Here is a 26112-nt window from a genome sequence, read left to right on the forward strand (position 1 = left end):
TTATTTCTAATTTATTTTAAGACAATTCAAAAGATTTTTTTTTTATAAAAATACCGCTTATAATAAATAATATATGGTGATAAATCAAGTTCCTATACAATTTCAAGAAACTAATCAGTACATTGGAATTTACCGAGTTAACAATCTAATTTTTCTATCTAAAAGTAAAACAGGAATCTGAATAGGTAAATGATTTTATTTTTATAAATGAGAGGCCGCGATAAGTTGGGTAGAAGGTTTATAATTTTTTTTGAGAACACGACTTGAATGATTTGAGAGAGATCTAAGTTTTGAAGGTAACGGTGGTGCGCGCGGCAATAGTTGCTTATTTCTGTACGAACCGGTTATTGTTATTCCCGACTATGCATTTATTTGTTGTGTTCCATTATTATTTTTATTATTATTTGTAATACTTGATCCATGTGTGATGTGCGCTATAGTTATTATATTTTTTATTATAAATTAATAATATAGGTATTAGGTACAAGTAGATAATTTACACTGTAGAAAAAATAAATATAATAATAAGTTTGTAAAGAAATTTTATGTCTAGTAATAATACATTATAATACAACCATTTGTACACATTTTGTATACATTACGAATTCAAAAAATTGTCATATATAATGAAAAGATATGAATATGTGTTATACAAATATGAAAAAAAGTAAAATAAAAAATACACGTACCTATATTATTAGTTTATTGTTTACTTTTCTTTTTTATACGATATTGAGCCTCTGTAATTTTAGCAGGATCTCTAATTTGTAATCCTCTTGGAAGTCTAGGATCGATAATCTCGGGCAACATGCAATCCATAAAAAAAGAAAACAATTTTGGGTGCATTATGTTTCTCCATAGGTTTTCGTCTCAATTTATTTGTTGAATAAATATGTCATTTCCAACACTAAATAATATGAAAATGCTCACTGATTTCTTGGTTATATTTAATTGCCCTTGAATTTGCCTGTAATATTTATGTTTATTTTTTAGTTGAAGGCCCGTTTCTGTTTGTTCTAAACAAAATTGTATCTTTTTGTCTAGAGCTGCATCTTCCAAACTTCGTCTGCCTATAGAGGGTGTACATTTGATCTCTACTATTTTGTCGTCATCAATTAATCCATCGGGACTTGCGCCTGAAAATGGATTTTCACTGTCAATAAATAAACCACATGGCCGTACAGTTGTTTTATATTTATTTTCAAATTTTTAATTGCAACCTTTTCATTTTGACACCCAAATTCAATATGTTTAGAAAGAATATTGGTGTTGTATAATAGTGACTTAACTAGATTGTGGCATGAAGTTGTTGGTTTTCTTGAAATGACTGCACCAAAACTGGAAGCAGTTAGTCTATTTCTTCTGGCTTCATGCCAGACTACATTATCATGTTGACCGATAGTATCTTTTTGTATTAGATCAATTATTTCAGAACTGAAAATATCTTTATTAAATTCTTCGAGTATTTTATTTTTATGGAATTCAAAATCTTCTTCAGTCATATCCAACCCTGCGGCATCTGGTCCGTAGTCAAAATCACGATTCACCTTACTTTTGCCGGCACCAATTCGATGTCGAAATTTATTTTGTTTAACGGATATTTTAGTTCTTAATGAAAGTGCCGTTCGCTTAGTGATATTTTTTTTGAATATTTTCCCTGGACTTCGACCTGTTAAATAATAAAAAAATTCCAGCTTTTATTATAATATGTCCCGACCCGCGGTTCCCGGGATTTAGTATGCCACGGCTGGGTAAAATAATTACAAATAAGATAAAAAAAAAGTCAGTACTCCAGGCTGTAAAGCTTTAGCATACCCCGTCTCGGCTTTTTTTACATATAAATATATATATATATATTTATATATATATATATATGTATAGATAATGTTTATTATAGAATCATAAAGATATTAAATTTTACAGATTTTTGGTATTTATATTCTAGCTACTGTGTGCTGTGAGGCAACATATATAATTACTACATCTATGTGAACAATTCTCTAACATTCAATCAAATGAATGGTTTGAAAAATAACTATATTAAGTACATGTTTTGTTAATTCGTTATTGGAATACTCGTATTCACCGTCATCCCCCGTCATTAGGTGCTTTTTTACTTTTTTTATTATATATATGTATATATATATGTGTGTACCTGTAGTATGTACTATAATATAGTATACTAGCTGTGTTGCCCGGCTTCGCCCGGGGTTTTGCAATATGCTCTTTTTTTTTTAATTTGATCCAAGCTAACGGAGAGTTTTTATTGTTTTGAATATACGCGTTTTCTTTTTACACTCTTAGGGGTTAAATTTTGGAAAATGGGTTAATAGATAATTCATTATATTTTGTATTACAGAGTATGTATGCTAATGGAGATTATACCTCTATTGGCTTGCATTTTATTATAATATATCATTGGTCAAATAAACAAATACTTATTATTACTGCAATGATATACTTACATATTTGTATTTTCCACAGAAAGAGGAATCTCTAGAGAACTTGAAGAAGTCTCTGGAACGACTAGAGAATATTTTTTTTGCATTCTATTATAAGTTAAACTTTCAATGAGTTGGGGTCTCGAGCTTTTTTTTTTTGCTTTTAAATGGTCGGCCATGTTTTTGTTTGCCGTTATTTTTTAGAAAAAACCACACTTTGCGCTTTTACCGCTTTCACGTTTCACTTCAGGGACGCAAATGGTAATGACATATAACATGCCTAAACATTCGTTTTGGTAAAAACGCAAAATGTATCTAAATTTAAGTATAGCAATCTACACAGTACGACCTAGTCACGAAGTAACAAATAATTCTAATATCATTCATAATATAAATGATAAATAATAATAATAATAATATTATTAACGGAAATTTGCAAATTTGCAAATTGCAGATGAGGATATTATTTTTAGATATTTTGTCATGTACGGTGTATAACAAAATACTATTAAAACGAGGATCATTGGCAGAGCATTGCAATTTATACTGAATTGTAAAAATGATCGTTTTTCTACAATTTAGATTTTAGTCATTCGAGTATTCGACTAGCGTTGTTGATGTTGTCCATCGTCAGGTCGTCTTATACTCACACAATTCATATTTTATATGATTTATATTTCATATAATAATGAATAATAAGTATACTAGGAAGTATTGACCTAAGTATAGAAAACCCTTATCTCGCTGGATAAAGAATAAAGGGAATTTAAATTCGCTGAATAAAAAAAAACTATCCAGAGAGAGGTTAGATCATGCTCCGTGAGTTACCTAATATTATGTCTTGATGATTAAAACGAGTCCTTATGTATTATATTTTTAAGAACGGCATATTTTACCGAAAAACAATTTTTGTTTTAGCTTCGGTGCGTAGTTGAGAAGGTATTGTTTTTACAATGATGTGTTTTTAATTGTATTTATTTTTGTTTTTTGTGTCTGGACGTATCTTCTATGCCGTTAACCGATTTCTTCATGTATTTACTTTATATATTAGAAATCTCTAACCCTTTGGCGGCTGTCTTGGAAAAAAAATTAAACACCATAAAATACTGTTTTCTAACGTGTGACTGACTTGTAAAATTAAACGCCACCGCAACAGAATTTTTCCTACCCATGACAGTTTTAATCCCAAACTGTCTCCGAGGGTCATGATGAACTATCCAGATTAATTTGATAAGTAAAATAATATATTTACCAAAATGTTTTCAACTATTTTTATAAACGTTTCACATTTATGAATTGTAACAACTAACAATAATAGAGTTATTTGTATTAAAGTTGCACTATTTTAACGGCAACTACGCATGAACGATTATAGTTGAGATTATATTGTTTATTCTCACAATATTCAATCACTATTTCCACCAGCCGATCGTTCTGACTACAAGGGTTGGCCGTCACAAGTGCCTCCCGTTCTAAATCTAAATCTAATCTAAAAGTTTATTTCTTGGGGCAAAATTTTGAAAGTTCACTTCTTCCCCTTCAAAATTGGGAAAACACATAAAAATGTACATGTTACTTTTTTTAAAATAGTCGATTTTGTTCCAAATTTCTATGGAATATTCTTCGGATAAAGTACTATACAACGTAAACGGAAAAACGTTGACAAACCAAAAAAATATCTTTATATATTAAAATTGTATTAATTTATTACTATAGTTATAATCAAATTTTAACCTAACCTAACTTTAAGTCAAGAGTGGTACTTGAGCACAAAACCTAATAGTATCATTCTGCATAGATATAAATCAAATTGTTTTAATGATTTGATCAATTTTTTTTAAAGATTTTAGGTGTTTTTGTTAAAATATACGAAATCTGCGAAAACACAGTTTCCCGGCATTTAAAAAAAAACTGTATTGCCGAATTTTTTTCCCGTTTAATATGTTATGGGTACATATGAGTTCCAACTACTGGCAAATTTTCAACCCAAAAGTTTTAAAACTACGGCTGAAAACCCCGAAAAACAAAAAAACTCGTACCCCCCCTAGGGGGGCGGGAAATGGGTATATTTTGAATTTGACTAAACTGACGTGCGCGGGCATACTAAATAAATATTTCTTATAAATTTCAACTCGATCCGACTCTTTTTCTCGAAGCTATAGCCAGTAAAAGTTCTAACTTAAAAACTCGTACGGTTTTTTTTTTTGTTTTTTCAACTTTCGCCTGTGAAGAGTTAAACTTTTTCAACTTTTACCCCCCCAAAGTACCAACTAGATGAAAATTGCGATTTATACAGTTGTTATTCGAAAGAATTGGTCAAGTATTAAAGAAGTTACAGTGTATACAGATAAAAAAAAAAACACACATCAGAGTAAAACCAATACCTTCTCGCTTTGCATCGAAGCTAAAATATAAGTACCATTGTGATCCAACTAACGTAAGACACTCATTTACTCAGAAAATATGAATATTTTGAGCATTTTTTTCCCCTTAAACTTGCAGGTACATTTTTTACTACATTTTTTCAATATTTTGAAAATTAGACAAAAAATAAAAAAATATAATAGCGTTTAAATTTTCATTTATTTGTTTTGACTTTATAACGATTTTGACTGTATATTTTCTTAATATTTTCAATCGTTAGACGAGTAGTTTTATTACATCATAATCGGATACAACAAATAGTGTGTAATCTAAATGATCTGTAGCTGAGAACCGTTTGTCTGTCATTGTTTCAAAATCTTTTTTAGTGACTTCCCAGTTGTCGGAACGTTATCGCCAATTTTGGACAATCCGAACATGAGTATGAATTCGTTATGTGCTACCAAATATATGATAATTATTAAGAGGAAATGTAGTATATTTACAAAGTCATGGCCAAAAGTAAATGGCCAATGAAGTAGATAAACGTAAATGACAAATTCCAACGCAAACGTGTTTTTAAATTTTTTGTCGCCCATTTTGGCTAACAATGATTGGCGAAACAAACATTTTTTTAAATGTTTGCAAAATGTAGTAAAATATGTACACAATAGTTTTTTAGACGGAAATGCGCAAGCGCGGGGACTTGGCGAGATCCAAGCGAGGCCGGATCCGAGCAAAACGGTTATTGTGTGTACCAGGGGCTTATGAGCCGACCGGGCCGCGACGCCGTCGAAATGCCGCCGGCGAGCCTTTGGCGGCCGCATCGTACTCGACCATAAGCCCCTAGTAGTTAAAATTCTTCTTCCGGCTACAAAATGGTCAACCGCTCTCGTTTCTTTTGCCGGAAAAGCGCCAATTTGTGGGAAGAACGAAAAATTGTATACGACTGTGAGACCGGCGAATTAAAGTTATGTGTGCCAGAGAGAGAGAGCAGGGTAAGGAACCCCAAAGACGTTGTAACCTATACACAAACGTCTTTGGAATATTTTGTACCATATATAAAATCGATAGAGAAACGAGGAACAATAATTGTAAGTTTGTATTTTATTGACACGATAAATATACAACTCGATTACAATTGTTCGAAAGTGTATTGAAATATATATTTTTAAACTGTTACTTTTTCCGTAGTTGTATATTAAAGGCACCTCCTACTCGTTTAAAATGTAAAATTAACGATACCGCGTCGCTTATAGTAATGTATAACTTATAAATCAGTTATACTACAATATTGTATTAAATAACTGACAGTAGTTGATTTAAAAAAGAAAAAATTGTCTATGTCAATAGTATTTTTTAGTTTCACTCTGACAACTATTGAATCCATTACAGATAAAAAGATAATTTTTAAATTTAATATAAAAACTATTTTGTAATTACCAACATTTGAAATTAACGTCCTGATATGTCTAAAACAGTAAAGCTATAAATTCTATTCAATACGCACAAATTATGTTTTGAAAAGTAGAGGACTTGGATCGACAGCACTCTTCTTCCAAGTGTCTTCTTGTCATATCTTGAGTTTTTTTTTTAAATACTAAAAATCTTAAATCATCTTATTCATAATTAAGCCAATTTTTATTTTTTTAATTGGTGTAAAGATTAAAAAGATTGACATTTTGATCAAATTGAAAACCATTGCATTTTTAATTATCTGAAACGGGTTGTTTGTTGTCAAAGACATTATCTTTGATTTGGTGTGGAACGTTTAACATGAGATGGCTAAAATATGTTTTTCAACAGGTAAAAAGTACTAATTAAACTACATAAGTGTATTTTTGATGTGCAACATTTTTATTCATATTTCTTTATTTTATACGAACTCAGTGTCAATATTTGAAACTTAAATAAACAAATAAATGTACACCAACTAGTTAAAAGAAAGAATGACACAGTGAACAGATAATTTGGCTAGTATATTAGAATAGGTTAATATTGGTTAGCTCTAAAAAAGAAATATGAATAAAAAAAAATAGCTAAAAATTGAGTCTTTTCACATTTAACACTTAAAACTGTAATTCATCTTTATATTTTAATCTTTAAGTAGTCTGTTCAAATGTGTAATTCGATTAATTTTCTCTGCTTGTAATATTATTAATTTTGCTTTGCTAGTAAACAAAAGAAAATATAAGTGACGTCAACGCAACAATTTTCATTTAATTCATGTAATATTTTTTAAACTTAAGATATATTTTTAATTGCAACACTAATAATTGTGTATATTTTGCACAATTCTCACTTTATAAAACACATTTTTGAGACTGTTAGAAATTTTTCCAAAAGATAAAATGAACTTGTTTAACTACGAAAAGTATCATTTATTTTAGCTTCGATGTTGGTTTTTTTTTAAATACAAATTGTTTCAATTTACTTTTAAGTGATAACTTACTTTTGATCTCAGTGCCAATATTTTTATAGTAAACAAATAAATAAAATTACACAAACTAATTTAATAGGCGGAATAGTAAGTGAAAAAAATAATTTGGGGATATATAATTAGATTATAGAATTTTTTATTTGGAGGTGGAGAAAAGAGTGATTTATAGCTTTTGGAAAAAATATGTATAAATAGAACAACAGGAAAAAATCGAGTCGTTCAGTGTTCTCACTCGAGTTAAAGATAAAAGTGTGACAGTATAAATTTTGATAACAAAAGCAATCGAAAATAATAGTAATTAATAAATACTAATTATCAGTAGACACCCACACAAAAATCCAGTCGAGAGAGCCAACATTGTTCGAATATATATATATATATAAGTTTTCATTTTAAAAAACATTCCAAGTGTAGCTAAGTGAAAATCGCCGGAAAAAACTACACAGTTTTTGACGAGGAACCTAACCCAATCGTTGGGAGTAGTTTGTGTGTAAACAAAACAGACATAAAAAACGAATCTTTTTACATAATAATATTATATATTATAATAAATATAATCGACTTAACACGTCATAGGAAATATTTATAATAATATATATATATATATATAGGCAAGCGCAGTCTACATTTGAAAAGGGGCGGTCATCACACATGTGACCACTCACACACACACACACACTAGCATCACACGTTACATACATAACACGATATTAAAATTAAACATCTTAATGAGTTGCTAAATAAATATTATTATTATTATTAGACACCGCCGCCGCCTCCCAGTTCCTCTTCGTACTGTTTGCGGAAACAGTCTCCCACGGGGAAGAAGTCCCAGCACCGCTGCTGGTACATGTTCCACACATAAGTCTCCTGGCCGGTGTACTCTGTGTCCGGTTTGTTGATCAGGTGCATCAGGAAAAACCTGAACACACAAAAGGCAAATGTAAAAAAAACGGGTATCGACTTAATACAATGATTTAGTAAAAAAAAATATATATATGAATTTAAGAAACTAAATTATGGAAAACCGATCCGAATCTGAATATTGAAAGGGCGTTACGAAATCGAGGACGAAAAATCGACCATTTCCGGATTTCGAATAACCTATTTATAATGATTATTAATTAAAATAACAGTTTAATTAAAAAGTTACAACGTTTTTGTGTAGAATATATTCTATAAAATATAATATGAGATAAGTGTACACTTCTATCAAAACAAATAAACGCTGAATAAACCTGACAATATGTTATACAACTACTATTGTAGTACAAACATTAGGTATTATAATTTTTATTTTTTTTTCCAAACTACTAACAAACATATAAATTCAAATAAATGGTTTTTTTTTTTTTTGTAAAAGACTAAAAATAATCGGTTTTAGCGATATCTGATATTTTATACTAAAAATGTCGGTGCCGAAAAAAAAATTTTTTAGGTTAAACTGTGATGTGTATGAATTAGTTCAGTAATTAGGACTCTATTTTGGCAGTTAATTTATTTTTCGGACTATCACAGCATCATGGACAGTGATTTAAATGAACAAAATGAAAAACTCTCACGCATTGGAGACAAGTCGGATTTTTGTCATTTTTTTTTTTTATTTGAAAGGAGAAAACTTTTTACAGGTAGGATAGAAGCCCAACGTTTCATTTAACATAAAACAGAGGTGAAAAATGTATAACAATTTATAATTGACATTGTTGTTACAATGAAAAATATCACTATCGTTTATTTCCAATACTTTGCCATCCTTTTCCTTTGAAAAATTGAGAAGTACTTAATTCAAAGGTGTACTCATTTTTCAACTCGATATTAAGGCGGACTATAATGACCGGAAATTAATGGAATTTAATTACAAAATATGTTTGGAGTATTCTTAGGACCTAGCACTCTATTGAACAGTATTAACCCTTTTCCCCTGCAATTGATAGACATTTTTTGGATTTAAAGTCCAGGAGTCGGTTTAATGACATATCTGCAGGGACGGCGCCAAGGGGCGGCGAGGGTGGGCGGTCGCCCCCTCATAACAAATTCTTGCCCTTCTCTCGCCCCCCATCCTATTTTGCTGAATAGTATAATTTTAAATATTTGATTATTATTCCTAAGACCCAGATTTTGAATAACTGTATTTTTATACATACAAATTTAGTTATTACGGAAATTGTGAAAAAAATTGTTGTTTTGATTTAAACCTGTTTATCTATACAAATTTAGTTATTAGTTATGACATTGCCAATAAATGTGGCCTTTTTTTATCTAAATATTTTGAGTGTTTTTGCAATCGGTTATCAATAATCCGTCGCCCATATAATTATGTGTTTTGGTGTATATATGTATATATATAATTATAATATTTACGTTTGTGTGTGTGTGTTTTCCAAAAATTCAGTGTTTATTGACGGATTGTTTTGGTTTAATAGAATGTAGGTATAACGCGATAACTATAATCTCCACTGACTGGATTTTGGGCGTTTTATAAGCCTTCGTTTTTACTTCGACTTTCATAGAGTACAATAAGAGCTATATGATGGCCGACAGGTAAAAATAACGCTTATTTAAAAAAGTTGCCTTACTTAAATTGTACACTAGTATATATTGTCCCTTAATCTGTAATAAATTCATATTTTATACTATTTCACTGATAAATATTAAAGTCGTTCACTGATAAATCATTATAATTGTTTTTTATTGACAGAAGTAGGTAAAATTATTGTGCTTGCCCCTCCAAAAAATTCACTTGACCTTTCCCGCCCCCCTAGGAAAAAAATTCTGGCACCGTGCCTGCATATCTGCCGAGGACTTGTACTTCTAGATCCTCATTGTTTGTACTCACATGTAATTGGCCAAGTTGTGTTCCTGTTGGACGTGCGTGTCGAACCCATGTGGAACTTTGTCGAAGTAATCCTTGCCTATGCCGCATATGAAGCAATTTGACTCCATGTCTTCCTTGACGCTCTCCAGTTGGTCACGGAGCTCACCGAAAGCGTCGATGATCAAACCTGAGGGGGAAAAAATGTACACAATTAATCGAATTATCGCCAAAAGTTGGCTCAGGCCCAACTTGACGGTTCACCTAAAACAGTAATGTTATTTAACCAGACGTATAATTAAAAAACTAGCAAATACTTTTTAAAAAATACTAAAATATCAATTGGGGCTAAGATTTTTGGGGGTATTACTTTGTGTGGGTAGATTGTATTTACAGAGCCGTAGTAGCTCCTATACCGGGCCATGTGTAAGTGTAGCGATTTTGAGTCAAATATTTTTACCATTCAAACGGCTCAATATATTTAAATAAAAAATTGTTGTTTATAATTGGAACGAGTAAGTGACAACGGTGACCGATATTTTCAATAGACCAAACTATAAAAATATACTGTGTCTAAATAGTGCAGAGGTTGTACACTTTTGGTCTATTTTACTTAGCGTGAAGTCAAGTGGAGACTCTATATAAATATTATATTCATAAATCTACTCGGTCAAGATTAAAATAAAAAATCTACACATACAATTTATTTGAAACCAGGTTTACAAAGCTACAAAAATAGGTAATTTCAAAAATAGTGACTTAAAACGAAATTTTGACACAAGTTTAGTGTCTAAAAAAAATATATATATATATAATATATATCCGTTGTGACGATTCGTTGCATATAATACGTGAAATGGTCATTTCAAAAACGACATAAGTCATTGAATTGAACAGGAACTCAACAAACTTACTCCAGTAATTTAATTAATTTTACATTTTAATCTGTTTACGCATTAACTTTTAGGAAATGGTCGAATTAGTTCCAAATTTGTATGGGATATTCTTTAGACACAGCACTATCAATAAACGTCGGCAAAACAAACAAATATAACATAAACCCTTTTCCCTAGAAGGCATGGAAACTTTTTTTTTTTATTATATCTTTTTCATGCATAGCTTGAGGTCTGAAAATTAGACCCAAGGTAGATCTAGAACGGGGGGGGGGGGGCTATAACATATGTTCTGAAAAATCTGCACAAATATTTGCAATTATCTTATGCGGCCTCACCCTGAATGATGGCCAGCAAGATGACGATGACGAAGAAGAAGAAAGTTATGTCGAACATTATCCTGTACACCTCGTAGTCGTCACCGTCGGGCGAACCTATCTCGTCTCCTATACCTCCGCCGGCTCTGACTCCTTTGTACAAGTGAAAAACGAAGCACTAAAACAGATAAACGTTGAAAACACAGTGTTGCCCAACGTGAGCAGCAGCAGCATCAGTGTGACCGCTGCCATAATATTGTATCGTTACCGTTAACATGTCGTGACACTTTTTGTCCACCTGGTCGTCTTCCTCTTGCACGTAGAACTTCCGGAAGAAATTGAACGCGATCACGGTGTAGATGTAAACGATGATGGTGAGCAACATCACGGTCAACACCAACTGCGGTTAGCAAAAAAAAAAAGAGAAAATATTAAAATTGAAACAATCCCAATTAGAGGTTTGTGGCAGAGAGAGAGAGAGAGAGAGAGTCAAAATCCTAGGCGGATATCCTGGTAAAAAATAATAGAGGGGAGGACTTAACAGTTTCAGCTCGAAAATAACATAGTTCAAATATAATTGTATATAAACTAAAATAAGAACAAACATAAATACAATATAATACACACACACACTGTTAATGGTAGCTATTAATTGGATAAAAAACCCAGCGTCAAAGGTGGGTCTAAGATCTAATCTAAGATGATATTGATTTTTTTTTTTTTAGTGAAAAAGTGTTCATCGATACATTTGTACAAATCATTTTCAATATGAAGCCAGATTGTTGCCAGAACAACAACAACGAAGTCCTTATCCGTACTTTAATCGTTCCGGTTCACCGACAAGCTTCTTTAAAACGTGGCAGAACTTGTTTGCCAATGTTAGAGAGACATCTAGTGGCAGTAATTCGAAACATCCTCTTTATCATTCAAGCCCATTATTTCAGACATGCAGCAATTTGAATCAAAATGACCAACATAAAAATTGTATTTCGAGGGGTTAAGCCTCCTCCTCTTCCTCTGGTCTCCACCCCTATGGTCATAATAATAATTCCACGACAATCGTCTTGGGCTTTACCTGTTTGCCGTTGTGCGTGACCGATTGCAAGATTGTCCGGAGCGTCTTGAAACCGACGGCCACGTCCAGCAAGTGAGCGGCGAAGAAGAAGTTGTTGAAATTGCCCAAAATCGAAAATGTAAAGTACCACAAGCTGTACAGGAACGACTAAAAGAAACGCATCGTATACAGGTTAAAGAAAAACACACGGCTTGGCCGAGCTCAGTCGCCTCAGCTTACATTGTCCGTTATGGTAACCCCGGCTTTCCACACCTGATACCTCCAGTCGATGTTGACAATGCTGTAAAAGAAAAGGCGTTTACAAGTGAAGTGGAGAATAAGAAAATGAAAACCTCGTTTAGTACCAAAAAATGTTCAAAAATCGTCTACGCAAAAGGAATCAACTCGCAGCTGTGTCGCGGTTTTGGTCGACAAGAAAACCGAAAATAGTTTTTTGTAATTTCTATTTTAAACTTACTCATATACTTACAAGTTAATAAGTCCGGTTCCCTCTTCGCTACCCGTGTCGGTGCTAAACGAAGTCTTTTCCATGCCCAACAAGTTGCTGATGGAATCAAAGTCGTACGTCTCGCTGTACTTTTGCCGGACCTTTTTCTTGGTGAACTTGTCCCAGTAATTGACCGGGAACGACCTGGAAACATCGGTCGTCATGAATATGTTATCTCTTATCACGCGTTTCTTATCTCTTAACGTCGGCGAAAGTGTAACGCAAAAATGGCGATATGAAATTTCTTGTATCCATTCCAATTAACATGTCCATGTTAAAAGTACACGAAGTAGAGGTAAACTTTCAAAATGCGTATATATTTTAGGCGCAGATATATATTTAATAAACTAAGATTGATAATTGTACAGGCCGCTATTAGAGATAATAATTGAAGTTATCATTTTCCGCCATATTTGTGGAAATTAGAACCTTATCACGTGAAAATAAGTTTATAACAATAATTGTCAAAAAGGCCATTTCAAAAACGACAGCCACCGATTTTTTAAAAATGACTTTGTCAAATTTGATAATTATATAGTAACGCGGCTACGTATTCCGTGTAAAAACTACATTTATTTCATTTTATTATATAAAATAATACCATTTTGTGCAATAATATTAATAACATTTCTGTGTTGATTTATTTTATATCTTGGCCTCTAATTTTTATAAGTTACATTTCTATTCTCTGCAAAAACAACGCAAGTCAATTATGTCTTATCTCAATTTAATGAATTATGGCCATAGTCAAACTATTTAAAACTACGGATTATGAGTATCGGAAATCCTAAAAATAAATTAGTAAATAGGTGTAAGTGCAAAATAAGTTGAATTTCTGCTAGTAATGAAATTGTTTGTGGTTAGTGAGAAATTTCAATTTTATCACTTATATCGTTTTTAAAATGACCTATTCAATTATTATAAGTTAGGTTGGTAACACAGAATCACAGTTATATATATATATATATCACACACAAATCCCACAAAAATGGCGGATGTCCACTTTAATTCTTATCACTAGTTAGCAAACTAGCAGGCCCCGGAAACTGATAAAAATTAACGCGGGGAAGATACTTATCACATAAAAACGTAACGGCCATAGTCTTAGAGAGCGTCGCAGTGTGACCATTTTCGTAAAATTAAAAGTAGAATACAATTTGTATACCAAAGTCAAAACAATTATTGATTTAATGACTAGAAAAATTGCTTTAAGAGGTTTTAATGCGTATAACCAATTAAAAAATGTAAGTTATAACTAATTTCAACAAATATATTTTATAAAATACAAACCGTAATATCAATATTTTAAACTGATAGTAATCGATAGATATGAAAAGGTAAGGGTACGGTCAATGACGGCCTTTTCAACATGGCCGTCACGTTTTTGTTTACATTAAAAGTGACCCTTCTGCTTTTATCTATTCCGCGAAACTAGTTTATTTTTGGATATACCTGTGCCCAAACCTAACTGTCGCTTATCAGGAGTCTCTTATCAATATTCTCTCGGCAGAAGCCGTTATCACGTGTCTTTTTTCACTAATCTCAGTCATCAAAAAAAACCACGGACGATATCTGTGATTATAGGCCAAGTGTACCACCCTCCTCCCGCCACCGGTCTGTCCGCACTCACTTGGCGGATATGACCAGTTTGTCCCAGTGCGACTTGATGTCGTCGTCCTCGGGCTGCTCCACGATGTACAGACCGTCGAACTCCAGCCGGCGGGCGATCTCCTTCTCCCGTTTGAATATGGCCAGCGGCACCTTCAGGTGGTAGTACGCTATGAGCATGGCCAGCGACGCCAGCGAGTGCAGCATGGCGGCCAGCCGCATCACGTGCGCCATGTAGAAGAAGTCCTGGTCGACGTGCACCAGTTCCACGGCCCCGGCACCGTCGTCATTTTCCGCCTCGGCGTCCGTGCCCAAGGCCAGCGTCTTGCCGTCCGCGTCTTCCGCCGACAAATCTTCCGCCAGCGTCGTCACCTGAAATTATTACACCTCAAGTGTTATGATTTGTCGTTGAAGAATAATATGGTTATGTAATGTTTATGGATATTTGAATATTTAACATTAAATAAGAAATACATAGCAAATAACTAGAATTTGTTTTATTATTTATTTTATTTTGTTTTTCCTTTTATACATTTAGATTTATTGTATGATATTGATACCTATTTGTTTTATTATTATTATTTTATTACATTTAAATTACTGATAATGAATCTTTATATGTATGAAAAAAAAAGTTATTTTGTAACTGGAATTTATTTCCGTAATAAAGAAATATTATTATTATTATTATTTAGGTTTCAAGCTATTTTTGGATTGTTAGATATTGGATTTAAAATACAGCTAGGTATATGCTTAACATCAATTAGCCCCCCCCCCCTTGGTGAGTGATAAAACCCGCCCCTGTACAGAGCCGGAAGTAATGCGCATAATACTGGTGATAATTTTCATACGAGGCGCTCAGATGCCAAACCGATTAACTCCACAATTTCTTTTTCAAATTGCGAATAACACCATGGTTGGATTAAAAAAAGAGTGTAATTTTCACAAGGTCAAGATAAATAACTCCATAGTTGAATTTTTCACCACTAGAGCGCGCTAAGAATATTGCATACATTGTTTCAAATAACTTTCCTTCTGCCTGTACTTAAAAATTTCATTTTATGGAGTCAATCGGTTTGGCATTTGAGCGCCTCATATATTATACATAAAATATATGCAACGTTACAATAGAATTGATATACACTAGAGTGGTCCTTAATATTAATTTTAACCCGTGCCCCCCCCCCCACAAGGGTTGGAGTTTAAATGGGATTTAACATAGGATTTCGACACTTGTGCACAAATCATTGCATAGCTTTTTTTCTACTCTTTAGTTTGTGTTGAAGTTTTGATGGTTTCATAGCTTGGAGTCTGCTGAACACGAACATTATACCCACAAGTTTATATCTGTCAAAAATGATGTCAGAAAATGAAAATTTAACATTAAATAGGTGTTTTTTGGTAATTTTTCCGATAACATTGAATTTAATGTACCCGAGGGATGTCGTTTGGGCCATTTGAGTTCAGTGTAGTAACAAAAAAACTAAATTGGAAGTAGGGTAAAAACCAAAAAACTCGGGAAAAATTTAGGTTAGGTTATAATTTCTTATTTAACCCTATGCGATATTGAGTGGTCCACGATAAAAGAATCACCCTGTACACCTATAAATGTCGAACGTACAAAATACCAATAGGTATAATATTGTATATTTATGATATTATATTTAAACAGGTACGTTGGCAACAATATAACTCGAATCCGAGTAGGAAAATAGGATAACACGGTAAGTGTGTTACGCCCGTTTTTTTTACATTACCTTGTAGAACAGCAGTATAAAGTTAATGCAGAAGGCCAACACCAACGCCACGTACTTGAGATTGTAGAAGTTTCGAGCCAGAAAACTCAACGCACGGTGAGTGTACGCGTTGATGTCGATCTGTATCAGTTTTGGACAATACAAGTAATAATAATAATAATAATAATAATAATAGCAAACCAACACTAATAGACTACACTCCGCTGTACCTGCGAAAAAGCGCTGGCGTTGTTGACCGAGTTCTTTTGCTTGACTTCCGCTTCTACGGCGGCCATGACCGCCTGTTGTTGGGCCAACACTTCCGGTCCGGCTATCGAGTCTTTCCGGGCCGTCTCGCCTCTGAAACACAAGTACCGGCGCACTGTCGTTGAGACCAATAACCGTTGGACAAACTTCCTACAAGCAACCGCTATCTATACTTACACCAACAAGTCGACGAACGACGGTTGGCCGTCCGGACCGTCGTCCGCGGTTTTCTGCGATCCGTCTTCGGTGTTGTTGTCGGTCAAACTTAATTGCTGGTCGTCCTTGGCTTTGTCTCCTTGACCCTGCACGGCTGTGGCCTGTTGAGGCGAAATCGTTTTTTTCCTGTGACCAACGCAAAATATATTATGATAATTTGGCCTGTCCAAGTTTTAGCGTTCTCACGAATCAAGTTTGGTCGACCGAATATGTTTTTTAGTGGATCAAGGAAAGATTGACTCGGTCAAACTTTATCGTTCGAGTGTAACATTTGAAGGGCACAGGAGAAAAACGGTAGTTGTGAACACTTTAGAGTATAGCAGAAACAATAAGTTGGTGAATTACTCTACCTCTTACATAAGAACAAAAAAAAATCACATTAAACGCTACTCTAATAATACATGTATTTGTTTAAACAATCTATTGAAATGAATTGAAAAAAATATTGACATGAATTGAAAAAAACTATTTGAAAAAAAAAATTGTTCATAACGTGACTACTACCGTTTTTCCACAGTGCCCTTCATTTCAATCAAATCAGTTAAACCGCAAGTTTGCTCTGTGTTTAATTCTGTGTCCGATGCCGGAAACGAAGTCTTTATGCAATTTATGCAATCAATATTTAGAGATATATATTTTGCGACACTCACGAGTCGACGCCGTCCGGTCCGGAAGTCAGAGCCAGAAGTTGCGATTCTTCAGATCCGGTAGACGGTAACGCCGGTAACATCCTGAACGATCCGCTCTTCTCTTCCACTACTTCTACCGCGGTCTCTTCCGACTGAGTACCGCCGCTCATGAGATGCATGAGAATCCGTGACACATACCTGGAAGCATATTAGATAAACTAGATAATATACACACAACAAAAGCACAGTCTCGTCTCCAGGTTATTTCCTCAAAGCCTATTCCTGCTCGACGCGGAAAACCGCCACTGATTGCTAAGGGATGTAATAATAATGAAAATAGTGATCAATAAAAAGGAATTTTTAGCTGTTGGTAAATGAAACCAAACCGATAAAGATGTTGATTGATCGTGTAGGACAAGTTTGTTTAAAATAAAACGGACTTATTCGTTTTTAGATTTCGATGTAAAGCTGAGAAGGAAAATTGTGTGTTTATTTTTTAGTGTCTGCACGCACGATACTTTTTTAACCGGCGAATGAATTTCTTTAAGTAGCTATATGTATAGTCTATTGATCATAAAATAGGGTAGAGACGATTAGGGTGAGTCGATCAGTTCTATTTTTATACATGTTACAGGTATAGATTAAACATAATATTATCTTCAGACTAATTTTTAGCTCTTAAATCCTAAAATCGTGCCAAGGATTTTCAAAAAAACCCCCAAAAAAAGGTGTCGTGACTTCAGACCCAAAATAAAATAACACACGATTATAAATTAATTAATTGTAGCTTAAATAAAATTAAATCATCACTTTGATGTTTTTTCTTGAAAAAAGATACCAACATTATTTTTTTTAGTTTAGCTTTGTTTTAGTAAATCCTAAAATTGCGGGGAAAATTAAAAGAAATCCAAATAAATTCTGACATTGAACAAATACAATATTTTATATGTCACGAACAGACTGTAGTTAAGTACATCAGTTACCTGACTAATCTTTCAATGAATATAATATGTAAACATCATTGGGTGAGTAGGTGTATAATATTATACTATAGAATTGATTATTATAGTTAGGTATACAGGGTGAAAATATGAATATTTTTAAGTTCATTTTTTCCCATATTTATAGGTACATAGTTTTATTATATTTTTCAATACTTAGAAATTGTTAACCTTTATCGCTTATCCGTAAAAGAAGTATGAACTTCGTTTCAAATGGGAACATAATATGTTTTTAATTATTCCATAAATATTATGTAGATAGAAAATTAAAAAAAAAAATGTTAGCGTTTTAGGTTTTAATTTTAATCAATTGCATTGTTTGCTACCTATGACATTGTAAAGATTTGGAATTTCAAATCAATATTCTTTCGGTTGAAAAATTTGTTGAAAAATGTTCGTTTACATATTAATGGAATTAAAAACATATGTTTCCAAACATGTTTTACGTAGGTATAAGGGCCGGAAATAAACATTTTAACGCGTTGAAAAACATAGTAAAATATGTCTGAGAAAATGAGATCTGTCTTACAACAGACATGTACCACACCGTATAATGCAAAAGTACCTCAACACGTAAAATCCACTGTAGCCGGTGTAGAACATCAGGTAAAACCACAGTTTGAAAAATGCTGTGATCAGTTCGACCGTTGTCATCCGTTGCATTTCGTCTACTTTGTTTTTTATGTTGCTCGGCGATAACGCGAAAAACAGCATCCGGAAACCGTCTTTGACCGTCTGAATGCCTCTCCTGACGGGATCTTTGGCAGTGCTGTAACGAACCAACAACAATGGCAATTAATATTGTTCATAGCTTGTAAGCTTTTTTTTTTGTAAATCAAGTATTAGCTTGTTTATCCCAGGGAAATGGTCGCTGTAATCTGGACTCTAAATCTCGACTTGTTGTACTTACTTGTGTTAGAATAAATCAGAGAGGGTCACAATGACGTTGAAGCTTAGACTCAACAGTATAGAATTATGGGCGAAAAAATGGAAAATAATTAAGAACCCATTTAAAAAGCACAAGGTTTAGTAGTTTGCGTTATGTATTGTAACGTCAACGACCTGTACGTTTTTTTTTTGCAAATAGCAAAATGAATCTTATTTAAAACCGCTAAAAAAATATATGTAATTTAGCTCCAAGTTTATACGACCAAGTCAGGAAAACTTTAAAATACTAATAATAACCAAAAAAAAATTACTATAAAAATACATTACGGAATTTGAAATTATCTATCGATTTGTATAGTCGATAAGGATTATACTACCATGTAAGGTTTACCAACTTTAAAAAAAAATCATTTATTTTCACTTTAAGTGGTCACACTGTCGCTCGCCTTTTTTGTTACTTCGTTGCCGAGTACAGGGCATTATATTATGATGTTACACATCTACTTATTTTTACTCTGTGGTCTAAATGGAATAGTCAAGTTTTTTTTTCTTCTATAAAAGGGTTTGCTTTTACTTGTTTTCATCATCGTCGGCCATATAAGTGTATGCGGTCTTCCTGCACTTGCCACCGCCAATTCCGGAACCGTCGTCGACAGCCATCAGACCGCTTGCATGTTGCATTTCGAATATGGCGTCCTCGCAGAAGTTGACAAAGGCTTCGAGTTTCTCTTTGTCGCCACCCTCGGTGACGATGGAATAGAAGAAGGCACGTTTAGATTCCTGACAGGTTTACAGAAACAAACGCATTATTATATTTTATAAAAGCACTGTAAAAGGACTATAATAGGCTTGAAATTATGTTTTGAAAAAATGCCATATTGTGGTTGAAAGTTGTACAGTATAATTTTGTCAAATATGTCTATCCATTTGTGTAAGCACACTCGGTTTATAGTTGGTCATAAAATATAATATAGGATATTAGAACGTTTTTAAAAAAGTAACAAAAACGTTTGAAAAACAACAATTTTAACTTTACAAAACAAACACCAAACGTTAATCATAATAAAAAATGAAAAAAAATTATACATGTGTTTATAATTTTGTTGAATTACCATATCATTTTGATAGGTTAAAATGGTTGCAATGAATAAACAATTTTTGTTGTTGTAACTTTTATTCAGAAACGGGAAAAAATCGAAACTTTTTTGATAATAAAATAAAATTATGATGAATATAAAGACGTTAGTATTTTTTTCGGTTATCCAAACAATCACAAAAAAAAATACAACGTTTATAGTCTCTGAAAATGTGAATGAAATTATTGCTTTCAAGTATATCGTTTTTTCATTGTATTTTTTCTTTACAATTCGTTTTTAATCTGTTTTTTTTTTTAATCCAAAACAGTGGAAATTCAATATATTTTATCAAATTGGACTAATGTAATTATCGCTAAAGATTATTTTTTGATATTTTATATAAGTGTAAATTAACGTTCATATGACTGACTTGTTTCAATCGTTTTCACATTACTACTCTAAACATAATTTATACTTAAGCTTATATACTAGGTATATGAGTGATTTATTTTATACGAATTTTTTTATCAATTTCATGGATACTGTTCTTAAACATTTTCATATTAATGAAGAAAACTTTGTACGAGTATGTATGAATATTTGAATGTATAATTTTATCAGAATAAATATATCTAGGTGCGGTCTGAGAGTATGGGGAGCTACACTCCTTAATTATTTTTAGACTGACCAAGTCAATATAATACCTTTTTTATTAATAATTGTATCTTATTATTTATCAAATCCATAGAATTAGTTCTGGTGTTAAAATGGCCACGTTCATAAATCATTAAAGCATAATAAATATGTATATTATTATAATTAATTGATGTATTATATATTATTTAGTGGGCAAATTATAAATTTAAACCAAATTATTAAATTTTAAATAAAAACGTTAGTAAAAACGTGTAAGTTTTTGTTTTTTTAAAAAGCTGTAACTTTTTTTGTTTGACAATAATTTAGAAGAATAGCAACGTGTTCTCGAAAATATTATCCTCTTTTAATGTTGTCATTTGTGTTTAAACTCTAATTTCAACCTAAACACTACAGTTTAAGTTCTAAGTAACATAATTTTGCTATGTTTGCAGAACGAGACAGTAAACGCGCCGCGTCGTGGCATCTTCCTAATGTAGGTACAATAAATATGGAATTCCCCCCCCCCCAAATGAATGCCTCCTGAAGTCTATTTTTTTCTTCAGCACAAAAGGAAATTAGACATTTTAAGTTTATGTTTTTTTTGAGCTGGTTATAACTCTGGAGGCAGTTGAAAAAATATATTTAATCGGTTCTTGTTGCAAAAAAAAAAGGAGGGGGTAATATTTTATTGTACAGTGAAGTATTTATTACCCTAATCTGCGGTTTCAGCCATTGCTCGATGTTGGACTCTTTGATCTCAAAGTACACTCGTTCGATGCGTTTGCTGCCGCCCAGTATTTCTATCCTGCCCAGGAACGGTTGGAAGTAGTTGAGCACGCTGCTGGCCGTCTCCAAGAACCTAGTCAACCTGTTGGACAAACGCACTCACACGGGTAAGTATACCTTATGCGGGCATGGCGGTTGCTAAGTGGACAATCAGTATTTAATTCAAATAAGGACCTGGGCTCGTTGGGCATGTGCTCCGACAGGTTGGTCAACAGCACGGCAAGGTTGAAACCTATCTCCTTGGCCGGTTCGTGGAACTGATCGGTGAAACCGATGTAGTCAATCTTGCCGTCGTGGTTGGACTCGCAGCATTGCAACATGAACTCGATTTCTTCCCTGTGGAAATACATGTTAAATTAAACGGCTCTGAGGGAGAACTATCGACACAGTTGAAGAGTTAATACGACAATAAAATTGAAGTTAAGAATTAGTTAAGTCAAACGTCGTACGCAGTGTAACTTTTTTGCTGCTCCATTTTTTCTTTAAAGTCTTTCGGATGCACCCAACCGTCGTTGTTCGCGTCTATTTCCTGTGTATATTAAAAAATAATATATATATACATTTATTATTATAAGATATCATCAATAAATCTTAATGGGCATTTACAGCAAAACTAGTAGAACTGGTCAAATCTTTGAGTTTCAAGAACATGTCGAAGTATTTCAATATCAACTGTAACAAATAAAAACAATAATTATTCGTTAATTTTATTACAATCAAAACGTTTCAGTCTCGGAAAATTATATATTTCATATATTATGTAGAGTTCTAAATAAATTATGTTGCAACCATTGTAATTTTATACAAAACCGTATTTAACCCAAACAAACGTTGTTGAGTAGTCAGACATTAGTAAGTTTGGTCATTTGTTCTGTTTAATATAAAAGTTAAGTCACTCGAAGTTCAAGACCTACTAAAACATTGGATCTCAGACCATTATTAATATCCAAAGGTAGATATAAATAGGGAAGGGGGACTATGTAGGCTGAAGACTCTGCTTAATATACCTAAATTGATTGTACTAAAATTGTATTTTTATGTTTATTTTTTCTTATGATACAATATATTATTAGAATATGTAATTTTATTACAATGCAAATTTTAACCATATGAATTTTTTTCCAGCCCTCTTTTTTCATTTCTAGATACACTCATGTTAATTTTAGTTTTAATATTTATGAATTATTATTGAAATAATAATTTTGTTACTAATGTTGATTTCTTGGTCAAATATGATTTGACAATAGTTGTTTTAGCACATTTTAAAATCATTGGGAAACTCATAAAACCAAAACTGTCCTGTTGGACAGAGTTGGACATTATTTAAACATATTTTATTTAAATAATTTTTTAAACAAAAGTAGATTGTTTGTATTATTGTGAATAACCATTCAAATAATTATTAAATTAACTATTATAAGTGATAAATTAAACTATTTTACATAGTTATTTTTTTTTATCATAATTGTTAGTAGTTTTAGGGGACATATAAAAAAAACACTTTAAATAAAAATTTCTTATTTTTAAATATTTTATCTCCATCCAATTAAAAAAAAATGTAATGCTACGAAAACATGCCTCACTCAGTTTTTTAATTTAAATGTTATTATTCATTGAAAAATTAGGCGAACGCTTTATAAATATTATAAATGCCTAGACATCAGTCCTATTTAAGTTTTTTAAGGTAAATAAAATCATAAATAATATTATTAAATCGCACAATAATTATTTCTTAAGTCACTAATAACTTTATTCGTATGTACTTACAAAAAAGTTAGTTTTTGGCTAATTTTTTTTATACAATAGTTAAATTTTTCATCGTGACTAAATAAAATTGTTATTATTAGATTGAAATAATCATGATTTGAAAATAAACTTTATGGCACGACCTAAATGGTTATTTATCGAGTTAAATTGTATTTTTTAACTTGAATACAAAATGACCAACTCTGCCTATACCTAATAAACGATTTTTACATTAACATATTTTAACAGTACAACTTTTCCCTGAACAAATGCAACTAACCTCGACGTTTGATGCGGATTCCACGAGCGTGTCGACCATTTGTTTGCCGATAGTTCCGTTGACGACGTTTCCTGCAAGCATGTAACATGTACGATAAAAAAACAAAACTCGTCGACAACAACAACAGTATTTACCTTCTAACATGGACAGCATCATGGTGATCATGTCCTTTTGCAGGTTCAAAAGTTCTTTCAGCAGGTCCACTTGACTGGAGTGTTTGGACAGTTTGTCTTGCATGTGCGAGAACAAAAACAAGAAACCGCCGACGGCGTCCCACAACCGGGAATGGGCCAGAGCCTGTTGGTTTTGGGTGCACGGTCCCTGGATGACTTCGGACAGGGTGTTGAACACCTGGCTGGCGACTCCGATGGCTTTGAAGAAGTTAGCCTTGCCCGCGGGGTCGATGAGCTCTTTGCTGGAGTAATGCCAATAAAAGTCCATGATGGATTCCTACGGGAGGCGTATAGCATTAGACAAATCACAAAGGGGCCTCTTGGCTTTTGCGCGCGCGCGCGCGCTACAACAAACCTGAAGTCTGAGCAAGTAGTCGACGGTGCATATGACCACATTGACCGTGGTCGTGTTGCCGGCCTGAGTCCTCAAGTAATTCTGCCATTCTAAATAGGTAACAAAATTTAAATTAAAAAAAAATCGTTAACTCGGATCCGATCGCGTCGGTGTGATCAATTGCTGCGATGCCCACCCAAGTTGTGTCCCTCGCAAGTCAGCTGAATGAACCGGAACAGTGTGCACGTGAACTCGGCGTCGTGCATGTTTTTTTCGCCAGCAGCCCCTTCGGATCCGACGCCCAGCCCTTCGGCCTTGGTGTTCCTCTCGAACGCGTCCAGGTCCAAAACGCTACACGAGTTCATCAAACCGGCCACCGACGTAAAGAATCCCACGTCTTTCTTTTCTTTTAGATGGTTCAGCATGCCCTTTACGCCACAGACAACGTATCATTAACGTCCATACCGTTAGTTTTGTACGACGCCACAGTGGTCGGAACCCCCAAATTCTAGGGGGATTCAATTCGTGTGTAATTTTTTATGTCGACTAGTTTATTTGTTTCATTCGGTATTTATTTATTTGGGTAAACGCCAGAGGGCTCAAGTACAATAATAATCTTAGCTTAAATACAAGATAATAATTTAAAAACAAGATTTGAATTGGAATTTAAGTATAAATCAAGTGCAACAAAAAGAAAAAATATAATAAGAAACTAATAAAATAAACATAATAAAAAGACCTAGATAACACTAACTGGCTGAAAAATCATTTTTTTGTAGAATACAAATCTCTAATATTAAATAAATTAAAATTTTTCATCACGCTGCACTATCTGGCTATACGGTCAAGGGGATTATTGGAACCGTAGGATGTACGATGGAAAGGAATTTCAAAGGTGGGACAATAGCGTGAATTATATTGAGGAACATGAAAATACAATGACTGTAATAACTCAGGACAGGATATCAGACATGTAAATGGCGATAATTGCTAAAATTGAAATGTTGTTTTTGTGTATAATTTTACCATCCTGTATATAAAAAAAGAGGACTGGAAGTGGTGGCGTCATTTCAGTTAACCATTGACATTTATTACCTTTGTATCAGAAATTAAAAAAAAAACTCATCGTGTTAAACCAATACTTTGTCAGACCTTTTCTAAAATCCAACCGATGATACCTCACAGTAACTGCTAATTTAGTAGATATGGATTTTGCTTTAGGGTGAATCAGTTTTCCCAACTTGGATACGGCTGTGTAAATCATTAGATTAAATGCCCAAATCTGACCCCCCCCCCTTCCCCGTGTCTGACCACTGTGTGCAGTGACAAACGTTTATTTACCATTTGAATTTCCAAGTTGCCACCACGTAGGATGGCTATGCCTAGCTGTAGGGTCTTCATAACCATTTCGCTAGGTATGCCTTTGCAAGCGGATATGTGCAACAACACCATCTCGGCGACCCCGCGGTTAGCCAGTCGCGCTTGGTGAAACAATAGTTTCTGTTTTTCCATCTCTTGTTCCTATACAATAACACACGTTAGCACGTTGCACGGCTCATAGTACAACCCCTTATAGCACCGGAAAGATGGGTAGATTATGGGAAGTTCTACGTAAGCACATTAGCCATGTACAAAACAGCCTAATATTAAACTTCCCACATGCTTCCCGACTTGCCAATGTTATAAGGGCCCTTTGAGTAATATGGACTCACGTGTATGGAAGCACCACCTTCTTCTTCGCCGTTGCCACCGCCACTTCCAGATCCTTCTTCGTCATCGTCGCCGCCCTCTTCTTCCTCTTCACCGCAAGACCTGCAACACCAGTAACACGAGTTTTAAGTACCACCGAGGGTGGGAACAATGGAACATTTGTTTCAGTTGATGATTTACATGTACCAAAACTTAGAACA

At 33.4% G+C, this 26112-nt stretch overlaps 1 protein-coding gene across 1 annotated transcript in view; it reads right to left on the reverse strand.

Moving 5' to 3' along the window:
• Nucleotides 1–7761: 7761 nt before the first annotated feature.
• Nucleotides 7762–26112, reverse strand: part of LOC126847775 (ryanodine receptor) — a 77421-nt gene continuing 59070 nt past the window's right edge. Inside the window, exons 75-98 of the mRNA XM_050588174.1 lie at nucleotides 25915–26014; nucleotides 25544–25723; nucleotides 24399–24630; nucleotides 24224–24312; nucleotides 23830–24145; nucleotides 23696–23766; nucleotides 22276–22341; nucleotides 22119–22198; nucleotides 21844–22005; nucleotides 21595–21751; nucleotides 19746–19951; nucleotides 18849–19052; nucleotides 17304–17480; nucleotides 16615–16779; nucleotides 16401–16530; nucleotides 16192–16311; nucleotides 14457–14806; nucleotides 12809–12970; nucleotides 12559–12619; nucleotides 12340–12486; nucleotides 11533–11664; nucleotides 11286–11442; nucleotides 10079–10244; nucleotides 7762–8164 (exon numbers count right to left, since the gene is read on the reverse strand). Of these exons, the coding sequence (XP_050444131.1) occupies nucleotides 8002–8164; nucleotides 10079–10244; nucleotides 11286–11442; nucleotides 11533–11664; nucleotides 12340–12486; nucleotides 12559–12619; nucleotides 12809–12970; nucleotides 14457–14806; nucleotides 16192–16311; nucleotides 16401–16530; nucleotides 16615–16779; nucleotides 17304–17480; nucleotides 18849–19052; nucleotides 19746–19951; nucleotides 21595–21751; nucleotides 21844–22005; nucleotides 22119–22198; nucleotides 22276–22341; nucleotides 23696–23766; nucleotides 23830–24145; nucleotides 24224–24312; nucleotides 24399–24630; nucleotides 25544–25723; nucleotides 25915–26014 (3793 nt within the window). The 3' untranslated portion in view covers nucleotides 7762–8001. The remainder of the gene's footprint in view (nucleotides 8165–10078; nucleotides 10245–11285; nucleotides 11443–11532; nucleotides 11665–12339; nucleotides 12487–12558; nucleotides 12620–12808; nucleotides 12971–14456; nucleotides 14807–16191; nucleotides 16312–16400; nucleotides 16531–16614; nucleotides 16780–17303; nucleotides 17481–18848; nucleotides 19053–19745; nucleotides 19952–21594; nucleotides 21752–21843; nucleotides 22006–22118; nucleotides 22199–22275; nucleotides 22342–23695; nucleotides 23767–23829; nucleotides 24146–24223; nucleotides 24313–24398; nucleotides 24631–25543; nucleotides 25724–25914; nucleotides 26015–26112) is intronic.

Source organism: Adelges cooleyi, unplaced genomic scaffold, assembly GCF_023614345.1.
Source record: "Adelges cooleyi isolate 19-005CV unplaced genomic scaffold, UGA_ACOO_1.1 ACOO_flye_CR_arks_rails_tigmint_CR_PRNA_119, whole genome shotgun sequence".
Lineage (NCBI taxonomy): Eukaryota > Metazoa > Arthropoda > Insecta > Hemiptera > Adelgidae > Adelges > Adelges cooleyi.